Source organism: Heliangelus exortis, chromosome 3 (genome assembly GCF_036169615.1).
Source record: "Heliangelus exortis chromosome 3, bHelExo1.hap1, whole genome shotgun sequence".
Taxonomy (NCBI): Eukaryota; Metazoa; Chordata; class Aves; order Apodiformes; family Trochilidae; genus Heliangelus; species Heliangelus exortis.
In genome coordinates, this window is record NC_092424.1 from 10,129,391 (window position 1) to 10,142,563 (window position 13,173).

Genomic DNA, 13,173 nt, shown 5'->3' on the forward strand with positions numbered 1-13,173 from the left:
ATGTGAAGGAAGTTAGACTAAAAAGCAGGTAGAGCACCTAGGGCAGGAGGGAATGAAATCAGAGCATGAGATATCCAAAATACGCAAGTGGATGTACTTCAGTCTCTGTTTCTGTTTGTGGTAGTACACAGGAGGTGAGTACAGTCTTGGATGTAGCATTTGTCAGTGTCTTAGTGTTAATAACATTGCAGAAATTTGGTATATAATCAAACTGAATAAATTCTCTCTGTGCTTGAAGGATGCTCAGGCCATATTTAGGCTGCAAAAAAATAGCAAAATGGGGGAAAAAGTGTCTTGGATTCTAAGTGCAAATTTATTAACCAAAATACAAATGCGACTTAATTACATTTTAAAAAATGTTTAGAGAAATTTGCCATCTTTCTTTGTTACAGAAAAGGTAGATATTTAACCTCCTTCAAGCCACTGCTCTACAAGCTGGGTGGTTTTATTACTTTTAAATTTTATTTTAGGTAACCCTTACTACTTCTTTTAATTTATGTTAGCAATATAAAATAACTTGGATTATGTTAACTTGGTAATTAAGTCTAATTATGGAAATGATCCATAGAGAATGGGTTCTTGGTTTGGTCCCCCTGCCCCCTTCGGGTTCTGAGGATTTGGATGAGCCGTATGTCTGCCAGTCTTAAAATAAAAACAAACAGAAAAATTCCAGTACTTAACACAATAGTCTTCCTTCCTTTAGTTCATCTGTAGAATATATTTACATATATTACATATATTTACAGTCCCAAATAAATGGGAAGTGTGTGCAAGACACACTTGGGTTTTTTTTCTGAATAAGGACCTGTCCACTGTATTTCCAGGCTGAATTATAATTCTTATTTGAAGGTAAACATGTGAAGTGTTACTTCTGCAGATAATCTGTGGCTCAGGATGTTGTAGCCATCTCAAGTCCCTCAGTTGGTTCTTGGTCATTAGCAATTCCAGGTTTAGACTTTAACAGAATCAGTTGTTGAGTTTGACTTCAGCTGTGCATGAGATCATTTTTCCTGTGTAAACCTACAGCAGGCTGTTTCAGTTCTCTGCTAAAATGCAGAATGGAGAATTGAGAAGCTTGTCAAGTTTGAGAGTATGGTCTCATCTTGTACCAAACCTTCAACACTGAAAAATGTCTTCCACCAGAAATAAAGCTGTCTGTACTGTCACCTGCTGAGCAAAGCAGTGCTGCTGTTCAGATTTGTCTGTACTCTCCTGAATTACTAGAACATTGTAATTCCTGGAGCCCACTGGTCAGCTGTTACCGTGGCTTTCCATTAGAAGCATGTAAAACTATCACTTATTTTCAAAACCAAACACTACTGTTAGATTTATAGTAATGCCTGCTTTTGTCCTTTGTCTGCCTCTGATATCAACTAAAAATGCACATAGTTTTATTCAGAGAATTGGTCATGTGCTCACACCACAATAAATTTGTGGTACTGGCTTCTCTTTGTGATTACCTGATTGCAATAATACAGAACAGTTGAGGTTTTGGTTTTATATTAATCTATGACAAATGATGACCAACTAATGTAGGACATTCTCATAACAGGAATAATAAATGTGCCTGAGATTAGTTTTCATCTACTAATCAAAGTTGTTTGCTGTCTTTTTGCTTTTCCTAGAAAGTTATTTTGGACTTGAGTATCTGTGCTTGTAAGTTTAATCTGGGAAAGGCTTAAATATGGATCACTGCTTCTGAATGTGGTTCTGATTTATTAAACCTGCAAAACAACATCAAAATAATGTTTCTGATTAAGTACCATTCTAATCATATGCAATTAAATAGATATGGTTTGGATTAAATAGATATGGTTTGAAGCAGTTCTGTGTTTTGATTTTTTTTCCTTCCTCCTTTCCCCCACTTTTTCCTTTGTCCAAGAATGACAGATGGCTACTCTGGAAGTGATTTAACTGCATTAGCAAAAGATGCAGCACTGGGCCCTATTCGAGGTAAGCTGCATGGCTTTTTTTTATTTTGGTCTTGAAAAAACTCAGTGCCCTTGATATTAGAGATACTGCCTTATCCTACCTCTTTATTAGTATTATACCTCTGAAATGAAGCTTTTTAGATTGGATTTTGGTCTGTTCCTTGTATTAGCATCTTTGTAACCTACCTTACACAAAACACCCTTCATTACCTCAGCACATGGAACAGACAATTTTTGTTTCTTTAGAGGAAAATAGAGTGAAGTGTTTTTCAGACTTTTTTTTTTTTTTTTTTTTTTTAATAAATGCATCTTTCCTAGGCTGGTATCAGTTCTTTTGTATCTAAATTACTAGTTCTTAAGCAATCTCAAACTGCATTACTTGTCTTTGTAAAGTGGGCTGATTTCTTTCAAGTCAAAAGGAGGGAAATACTGAAATAGAAGCAGCTTTTGCATTTTGAGATTTGTCTGTATAGTTTAAATGGCATAGATTTTTTATTATTAAGTCTTCTCAATGTTGGATTGTCATTCAGGTGAAAATCTTGACTCAAGTCGAGTTCTGCCTCTCTTTGTTCTTCCTCTGACATTTCCAACTTAAAAAAACCACAGTTTGAATGCAAAGTAAATGTTGGGTTTGGTTTTGTTTTTCTTTCAAATCCCTCCTTAGCTCTTGGTTCCATTTCATTGGCCAGTTATTTTCTGTCCAGTAGCCACATCTGAAGGTGCTGATTCTGTTGAGTGGAAGTCAGTCATGGGATTTTGTGAAGAAAATATCATGTAGATCTGATGTTAGTTTTCTGTTTGCAGATATATTGCATTACCTGATAGAAAGGTACTAAAGGCAGCCAGAGGAGTATTCTGTAATATCAACCTATTATATGTAAATAGAAGTTACTGCAACTCTCTTAAATATTTTATGGGGAGGAGAGGTCTGGGCACGTTTTGTGGGTGTGTTTATTATCTTTTTAAATTGAGTAAAAAAATGCCAGTGCCAGTGCACTATCTCTTTGAAAGCAGCTGTTGGAAGGTAGAGGTTTTTTTTACCCAGTTACTTTCTGCTGTTGAGCTTCTAAGGCACATCTTCCAAAATCCTCCATAATAACTGTGAAACAGAATTGCATTAAATAGCTCTCACAAGAAACATCATATCTCCTAAAATTTTGAATATATTTATTTAGACTGGTGGAATTAATAATGTATGCATGGAGGTGTGCAGGCTTTACTTTGGTGACAAATCACTTCAAATACCAGGCTGTTCTGAGGAGACACCATGAAATGTGCAGCCTATTTCTTCAAGCTGCTCCTGGCTTCTGTATAAAACAATTTATGTTTTCAATTTTTTTTTAACATCAGCCTTGCTGATCCTGCCGAGGTTCTTCTTGCACCCTTAGAGCAAGTTTCCTGTAACATATTGATACTCTAAGAAAAAAAAAAAAAAAAAAAAAATGGAGATTATTAGATCCCACTAGCACTGCTTGGGGCAAGAAGAACTCTTAGGTGCCCTGCCTGATTTTATTTCTCAATTCTTAGCTGATGGTACATTTTTCCTGAAAATTGTGCATGTTTGAGGGGCAGGGGAGTTGCAGATACCAGGAATAATGTGGGGAAGGCAACTCTGTTACACTTGTGTTCTGTTCCCCATACTTAAGGGAGGAGAAAGTGGTTCTGATACCCGTGTGTATTGTATCTGCAGTGACTGAGTGTGCAGGCAGCCTGGCTGAGGAGCTGATGAATGGGGAAGAAGTAGGTGAAAAGACCATGTGTGTTTCTGTACAAGATGTTATGTTGGGGCACAGAGGTGTAATTTTTTAGCTGTAGTATTATTGGTTTTTTTCCCAAGAGTAAAAGTGCTTTTATCATGCTTTATTTGTCAAAAGCAATGAACTTAAGAAATTCATGAATCTTCCTTTATTTTTACAGAATTAAAACCAGAACAGGTGAAGAACATGTCTGCCAGTGAGGTATGCTGTTCTAGCAGCTGTATTTCCATCTTTGAATAGATTGCATGCTCACCAGAATCTTTTACAGTCCCTTTATTTACATGTAGTATCATACAAAATAACTAGTCTGATTTTGGAGGGGTATTTCTCTTTCTGATCACTTCAGAGAATCAAAGAATGGTTTCAGTTGGAAGGGACCTTAAAGATCATCTAGTTCCAACTCCCCTGCATTGGCAGGGTCACCTTTCACTAGATCAGATTGATCAAAACCCCATCCAACCTGTCCTTAAACATTTCCAGGGATGGGCCATCCACAGCTTCCCTGGGCAACCTGTTTCAGTGTCTCACCACCCTCACAGGAAAGAATTTCTTCCTAATGTCTAACCTAAATCTACCCTCTTACAGTTTACAGACATGACTCCTTGTAATTACACCAGCTTGCACCATCTAGTGAAACAGGGAGTAATAACACAATCTCATGGGCTGATAAATAACAAGGCAGACATTATGATTACCAACTGTTATTAACCTTATTAAAATGGTAAATACTGACAGTCTTAAATTAGAAGACTTGCATCAGGTTATAGAATCATAGAACAGCTCAGGCTGGAAGGGACCTTGAAAAATACCTGGTCCAGTCTTGGGTGGGAAAGGGAGCCTACATGAGATTATCTAGCACCTTGTCCAGTAGTGACTTGAAGATTTCCTGTGATGGGGACTCTACCACATCCCTGAGGAGGTTGTTCCAGTGAGTGACTTCTCACTGTAAAACAATTTCTTTCTTATATCAAGATGAAGCTTTTGTAGCATGTGCTTTCTTAAAAGTGAATAGTGAAGTACTTCTTGAGTAGACTGAAGTACAGAAACTGTTTGTGATCCTGATGTCTTTCTGTTTAGATGAGAAATATCAAACTCTCAGATTTTACTGAGTCTTTGAAGAAGATAAAGCGCAGTTTGAGCCCTCAGACCCTGGAAGCCTACATTCGCTGGAACAAGGACTTTGGAGATACTACAGTGTGAATTGCTACTCCAAGTGTAACAAAGTGGAGCAATTGTTGTAGGCTACTGGAAAGCAGCCAGAGTTTACAGGACTTTACTGATTTTTAATACTTCATTAAAACTTGAGATTAAGGAAAAATGTGAAATGGGTTCATCAAAGCCTCCTTGCCATTTAGTGAGGATTTACACACTGTAAGTAAGAGCACAATAGGACTTGAGGTAATATTCTTAGCAATCTGATTATGGTTTGATCAATAATACATGTATTTTGTTTCAGCTAGAAGGCTCTGATGATACTGATCATTGGAAGACCTTTTCCTTATGTTGTGTCTGTGTTTCTTTGTTTTTAATTTTGCCTTGACTTTGATGTCTGGGTTCTTCCTGATAACTACTAACTTACAATTGGAGGTTTGTAAACTTTGGTTCAGTTTTTGACTTTTTTTATCCTTAATGTGCCAAATAAAACAACTTCCCTATGCTTAGAGGAAGAACAGCATTGGGGAATTCAGAATATTAAAATGTAAAAAAAGCAGCTGGTCTGTTATTATTTGTCTTTTTATTTAGTTGTAATGTGACTGTACTGTTCACAGAACAGTTTTAAAGACCTTTGATAGCAGAACAGCAAAAATGCCCTACTTTATAAAACCAATTCAAACAGTCTTTAGAAATAAAAAATTACTTAATTAAAAAAAATAGACTAATACATTCATTTACTGGCAGTATTTTCTCACTATTTTCTCTCTTGTATTATTGCATTTTGTAATGTTCCATTGGTAGAATGTTAGCTTATGCTTATGGTGTACAACTGGAAGCCCAGCTGATGTCTGAGAGAGTAAGTGATGCTAATTGTCAAGTTTAAGAAATGACATGTTCCTACTCTGTATTTTGGTCTGTGTCTGATAATTGAAAGTAAAATTTCCATTGTGATATATTTTTATTTTAATCCATACATGGAAGCATTAAAATACAAGGCTACATGTTTAATACATGGCACACATTAATGTTTTTATAGCTTTCATATGTTTGGGTTTATATATTAAAGTATGAAACACTCAACTGATCTGCTTTTTTAAAAAGAAACTGCATCTTTGTACAGACACTTGTTTTTATTATATAAATGACAAGCTGTTAAAAAAAAACCACAAGATACCCTTTAAATACTGTAATAAAGGAAAACATCTTTGCCTTTACTTCTAAAGGCCTGACATCTTGTTTACAAATTCTACATGGATTAAACACAGATGTTTGCACGGCAGAACTCTTAATTCCTTGTTAAAGCATGTTTGTGGAGGTTTTTGTTTTTTAAAGACAGCTCTCCCAAATTGGTGGTATTACAAAAATGCATATTGTTTACAGTTGTTTAAACTGAGTTATAAGCTTTGTTTGCTTTTGGTTTTAACAGAAAATTTTGTTCTTAATTTTTCCCTTAACTTATTTTTTATTGTTAGGAGTAAGTCAAATATTTCTGGGACTACTCACCTGAAAGTTGACTATAAATAATATATTTTATATACATATATGGAAAAAAACCCTGCAGCTGATAGATGTAGTGTACATACAGTAATACACAGAGAGGACTTGGTGCTTGTGGTGTAGTATTAGGTACTAAGCAGCAGAAACTGCATCAAACTTGAGACACAGATGCAGTATGTTTGGAATTCTGTTTTTTGGTTTGTTTTTTTTTTTTTTTTAAAGATGCTTTTACCAGATGTTAAAATTAAAAGCAATTAAATGAGAAGATGGTGTTACACTAGTATGCCTTTTGAAATAGTCTAACCAAACCATTTCTAGATTTCTAAAGGTGTGACTCTCTTAAATGTATGTCTGACGTAAATAAAACATATGACTTATGTTTCCCTGATTCTTGCTTGTCCAAGAAAGTGAAATGCTACAAGATTTCAGTTTCTTAGATCTCCTGCATTATTTGCTTTCCCTGAATTCTGCCTTCAATGTATCATCTTCGTTGTTGGAGAGTCCTGTCTAACTTGATCTATAGTTGTCATAGACTTCATAGTGCTAAGCATGTGACACTTTTATTTTGAATCCATACCATTGGTATGTGATAGGTATGTGAAATGTAGAGGTCCAAGTTCCCATCTCCTAAAACACCATCAGGATGCAGCACAAAGGGTCAGGAGGCTAAGTGCTAATTGAGAAAGGGACTGCTATCCCTTGCACTTGTTTGTACAACCAGTTCCGGTCAAGAGAATCTGTGTGACTGGTATCACTGCTTTTCTTGATTATCTATTCTGCCCTTAGTGTTTTCTGCATGATGGATGAGATAAAACTATAAATTTCTTCCAGAACACAGTAATAAGAACTTAATTTTTTTTTTTTTTTTTTTTTTTTTTTTTTTTTTTTTTTTTTTTTTTTTTTGCAGCATCAGTTTGCCCCACAGCTCCTGGGTTTTCAGTCTATGAACAAGTACTGTTGGGTTCATAAATCTGCTTTAGTAGCCTTATGCTATTTTCTGTATAGTGTCTTTACAGAATAATTCTGTTCCCCTTAAGGCATTATTTCACATTTTCTCGTTTCCTGTTTTGCTGGTACTGAGTGAGTTCCAGCTCTGTTTTTTCTCTGTGTGTTCCATTAATTGTATATAAAAGCAGATCTCGGGGGAAAAAAAACAAACAAACCACAACACAAAACCAAACCAGCACCCCCAATAAAACCCCAAAATACACGTATTTCCCAAATCAATGGTATTATATAGAGTGCTTTGCAACTGTATTTACCATAAAATCAGATTATGTTCTAGTATAGTATCTTGAATTGTGATAGAATAAGTAGGACCGCAGCTTGGATGCTTTTAGCCTTTGCAGAAGCTCTCTAAACTGCCTTTTTCTTTCTTTTTCTGAATCTGCCCACTGCTAAGGACTTGACCCACTTTTCTGAGGTGATTAGAAAGCAGCTTGTCTGGCCCTTTGTAAGTGTGTTTTATTGACTTTAATTATAGCAGTTACTGAAGGGAATAAAAAAACGCCCAAGCCCCCTTTTTTTAAAAAACTTTCTTCATACACATTTGCCTCTTCACCAAGTAGTAAACACACCTTTTATCTTTCTACAGGTTGGAAGGACAATGTCTTCTCAGGCAGCAGGTTGCTGCTTTTGGTGGCATAACAGGAGGGAAAACTTTAGGCACTGTGTGATGCTTTTTCTCCTTAAAATGAAAATTTGTCATGTTAAAATGTTCCCTTATTCATGTTGACTTTTCTGTACACTACACCAAACTTGTACAGGGCTCTCTCCTTATGGCTAAGACAAACACTACACTGGATATTAAATATAAGCCTTAAGCTAGGATATTTACACTTTTAAATCTCACTGTCTTAGTTTCTTAGACTTTAGATTGCACTGGATTAGAAATAGGTATTCTGCCCCTGAGATGTCTTACTGATTCTCTCTCAGAAAGTCAGGTGCTGAAAGTTTTGTTGAATATGGCCCTGCAACTTACTTTACATAGATGATAATAAATGTGATAGTAACACACAAAAATGGAGAACAATGGCATCTCTGAACTGAGAAGGAATTTGTTGTCACTGCACTGATTAGAGGCTTTGCTGATTTCACTGTTAGATTCTCTCATGTTTTTAAAATGATGGTTTTTGTACCTGTAACTCAGACAATTAACCTTCTGATGTAGAATAGTTAGTCACGTTTTCTATTCTAAATAAGTGCTTTTTAGCTGTGTTCGGCTCTGTTGCCAAGTCTGTCTTGGGAAATAGAAGTACTTTTTGCTCAGAATATGCTGGGAAATTGAACAGAGATGTGTCCAGCAACTGGTATGGAAAACAGTGTTCTATTTAGGACTTCCTCAGCCACCCATGGTGAAACTTTTGTGCCCTTGAGTCTCATAGTGCTTTCCTGCCCAGGACGTGGGTAATGCAGTTGTGCCTCAGACATGGCTTGTGTAGCTGATCTGGTGCTTTAGTGATGCTTCTGCATGTGGCAGCTTCTGGAGGTGGCAAATGCTGTTGTAGGTTACAGATCTTCATTTGTTGTCTGTGGTGGCCTCAAGCTTTCATGATGTTTTTTGGTGTTGGGGACTTCTACCACATACCAAAAATAGAATGAAAAGTGGTAAGCAGGTAGTGAATGCAAGTAGTTATCTCAGTCACTGTCTTAATTAGAGGAGGTTGCTGATGTCATTGTTAGTCTTTTACTCACCTAAGTTAATTTTCATGCTTAGGATGATTTACTGGTCATCCTAAGACATGGCCAGTGGATTGTTTGGTTTTTTTTTTAAGTCTTTCTTTGAATATTCTTTCAAATATTTTTTCTTTTAAGATTTGTAACTCTAGTTCCACATGATGAAAAAGTTAAACTGTCAGTTCCTGCAAACACAAAATCATCTTCTGAAGTACAGGGAAATGTGTATTGTGTTTATCCAACTTCTCATGTAAATCATTAACTGTCTTAGAGTGGAAACTGTTTACTTTATCAATAACTACCTCCTGAGTTTGGCAATAATTGGCAAGGTACACACTCCTCCAGTGGATTAAATAGATATTGATTGAATGCTGGGTTCTTCAGAGTCTGATCTTTTGATTTGCAAATTCTTGACATGATGCCTGGAAACAATGGTGATCAACCTTGTTCTGCTGTAAGACTTTCTATGCCCTCCTAAGATGCATTTGAAGTCCTATTTCAGAGAGGTGGATTTAAGGGAAAAGGTCAATGTTCTGTGCAGCTGGGTTAATCTGGGTGTTTTCTGCTAAGGCACTGGGTGTGTAGCTTATTGGTTCTGAGGATTTTTTTTACCATTAGAAAGTGGGGAAGAAGTGCTTTATCTAATACCCACACACCATCAAAGGGAATGGAAATCCAGAAAGAGTTTTAGCCACATGATTAAAATATTTATTCACGTGAAGGGCTAGTCAGTATTTTTCATAAATCTGGATTAAAGTAACAAAAACCAAAGGTAGAGACAAAACACTATACCCCACCCATGTTAAATATATTGGATTATTCCATTCTGGGATGGGGTTAATTCTTGTATTTTGTTGTTTGGAACACTTTTATTTCATTGTTCTTTTAAGAATGTTTTCTGAAATGTTAAACACCATTTTATTAATAAGCAATGTAAAAAAGCATGATGAGCAGTCACATAGCTTTAGCTTCACAATAAAATGTTGCTTTGTCCTGTTCTTACTGTTTTCTTGTCTGTTTATCAGATAGAATGTCCTTTTCTAAGAGAAATTTCCTTTTCATGAAACTTGAAGTTGGTTTAACAGCTGCTGGTTTGAAAAAAAATTAATCAGATGTTGTGTATCAGATGATGGAAAGATAAATATGTAAATACCTCATTTCATTTCTAAAGGACATAACTCTTGTTTGTAACTCTCAGTTCTTAAAAATAATATAAACAGAAGTGCTACTTCCTAAATAAATGTGCTGAAACTGAAAGAGTGTGCCTATCCTCCTATCCTAGACTTGCTAGATCAGTGAAAACCAGGAGATTTCACATAACTGATTCTGGTAGTCATGGTGAAGTCCTGAAAACTAGCTATTTGGAGCCAGTTTACTTGGCTTCAAAATGTTGTATTTTCTTTTGCTGGGGGGAAGAGTGCCACTATTACTTTTGAGGTAATAATCTAAAATAATTCACTTACCCTGCCTTCTTCATGTTTCTAATTCTTTCTGGCCATTTTCTTGAGGCTGCATCTGGACAGCTCGCAACTGCTGGGGCTTTCTGTCCTTACAGTTACATGCTGAAGATAAAAACCAGTTTGGGTTACAGTAGTCTCAGTGTTACATATCTGGCAGCATTGGGTCAAATATAAATCAGAAACAAATCCCTAATGTTTTGGACTGTGAAGCATAAGAGCTATTAGTGCAAAGCATTAATTCCCAGGGATGGGAAGGTGCTGCTGTTGTCTCTCGGGGGGGATTCTCTCTCTTTGCCTGAAGTGCTGCTACTTGGGAGACACATTCTGAACCACTGGGAATTATTTCAATTCGTGATTTTACTTATTGGTTGCAGATGTTGAAATAGGCTTCTTTATTTTTGTAGAGCAAATTCTGCACAGATAAATTTAGTGAAGAAGCAAGAACCTGAAATCCCAGTAGTTGCTGTGTTGCAATTGGACTTGGCAGCATAGCCTGGTCTGAAGGAAGTTAGAATAATAAGAAAATAAATCTTTTCCCGTTCCAGCCAAGATGGCATGAGGCAAGGCTCCATTCCTAGTGTCAGATGCAGGCATATTTCAAATGAAATCTGCTTATTTCTGGACTTTATTTCTTTATCTTTGCCAGAAAAAAAGCAAGAAATATTAATTTAGTGGTTTTGGGGTTGTTTTTTTGCTGGGATGTTTTTGTTTGTTGGGTTGTTTTGTTTTCCCCCTCAGGCCATCTTTCTGCAAATTTCCAAATACCCTGTGAATTGTGAAATGCAGCCTGTTGCCTGGAAGACTGTGGATGGCTCCAGAACAGACGAGTTATGCAACCTTCTCAGAGTAATTTTTTTTTTTTTTTTTTTTTGTATAGTAATAAAAGAAAATACTATGTAGTGGTGAAGGCAGGAAGATACAATTTAACTAAAATCCATCTCTCAACACCTGAGTGATTTATTGGTGCTGTGGTGTAGCTACAAAAATAAGGAAGTGGGGATTTCAGAAGCCTAACAACAACCTAACAAGTGAAGTGTGTTGTTTTTACCAAATGCTTTTCATGATTCCACTTTTTTTTTTTTATATTAACATTGTAAGCACGATGTTTTCTAGTAATGTTGTAAGTTCTGTGTTTTTCAGATCTCATTTTGAGATTTGAGATTACTTCTAAACCTGATTTCCTGAAGGCCTCAAGTTGCCTCAGTTTTAAGACATCCTTGAAGATGTTAGTTTTGTTAAATGTGGGATACTGACATCAGCTGTGCTGTTAGTTGTGGTATTTGTGAATTGTAGAAGTGCAATAACTGCTGGAAAGAGACAGCTAAGACATTAAATAATCAAGATGCTAGATAATGTGTCAATAATGAAGTAACCAAACTTTGTGAAGGGTATCGTGCAGATAAAATATTATCCTGTGATTCACCTGACTTCTGATTTCCTGGTTACATTTGAGAAGAGGCAGCAGCTGCAGCCAGTGGAGTTCACATACCACAACATTGCAGTTAGAGGTCTCTTACCTGTTATGCAATTTTTACAGACTGTCAGTGGATTTTTTTTTAATTGTTCCCAAAACTACTGGAAAAACTTCCTTAATTACAGCCTTAGAATGAGCCTTACAGCCTTACAGCTTAGAATGAGTAGGTCTGAGACATTAAATATGTCTTGTGGGATACAATTACCTGTCCAGTCACTCCCTGCCACAGTCAGGTAAGTCTTTTGGCATGTTTCACAGGGCAGAGTAGATGCAAATAACATTTTTAGCAGCTGTAACTATGGGCACTGGGCAGGTGCCTAAATCATTAAAAGACCAGACAGGACAGTGTTACAGAAGGCTGTTTCAGGCATCGTATTATACATAATAATCTGCCTTAAGAAAGTATCTAGCTTCATATTTATTCATATTATATTTATTCCTCTTTTCACGTATTTACCAAAAACAATAAAAAATAAGCTGTCTTGTGACTAAGTCTTTACATTAAATCCCACGCAGGTGTTTGTAACACAGTTTTCCTTAACAGAGGGATCCCAACTTCAGTTTCTGTATTTAATTACTGGTCCTGTGTAAAGTGATTTTACCGTCTACATTCCTTCTGGCGGAAACTATTGGGCACGATTTCATGGTCTGGGAGCCAGGTCACACCAGGGGTTAGTTGTCACCTTTCATCCCTGGTGTCCTGCTGTGCCAGAGCCTCAGTAGCCGTACTCACAGCAGGACCTTAAACACGGCTGTGTTCTCCCTCCCTCAGTGCCTCGCTTTGCAGCACAGCAGAGTTCTGGAGGGGGTCAAGAGTGGCTGTGGATCACTCCTCTGATCTGCAGTGCTGCTACGTTTTAACACGCTCAGAGCAACGCTGGCAGTGCTGGAGCACAGCAGGGAGTGAGACTCCATTTTCAGCAGAGTTCTGTAGCTCGCGAACCTCCCCTCCCTTCAGGGGTCGGCGGGGAAAAAATCCCCTCTAGAAGATGTGGGCTTCCTGCACCGCAGCGGCGAGAGGGCTGCCTGGAGCGATGCTGACAGGTTCCTCACAGGGTGTGTTATTGTATGGAGCAGTAATCATAGCAGGACGTGGTTAAACACAACCGCTCCTGGGGAGTTGTGGCAGGAGAGAGCCGGCGTCCGTTCCTTCAGCTCTCACAGACAGCGGGCAGAGGAAATGCGGGATCGCAGCGAGTTTCTGTACAAAAGCCGTGGGTACC

The 13,173-nt window shown here is 37.2% G+C and overlaps 1 protein-coding gene across 6 annotated transcripts in view; it reads left to right on the plus strand.

Moving 5' to 3' along the window:
• The window catches only part of SPAST (spastin), a 37,867-nt gene extending 27,853 nt beyond the window's left edge, over positions 1-10,014 (plus strand). For all 6 annotated transcript variants that reach the window (XM_071739141.1, XM_071739143.1, XM_071739144.1 and 3 more), the window contains 3 exons: positions 1,883-1,953; positions 3,849-3,889; positions 4,766-10,014. In XM_071739141.1, coding sequence (XP_071595242.1) covers positions 1,883-1,953; positions 3,849-3,889; positions 4,766-4,888 — 235 coding nt within the window. In that variant the 3' untranslated portion in view covers positions 4,889-10,014. The remainder of the gene's footprint in view (positions 1-1,882; positions 1,954-3,848; positions 3,890-4,765) is intronic.
• The last annotated feature ends 3,159 nt before the right edge of the window (positions 10,015-13,173 follow it).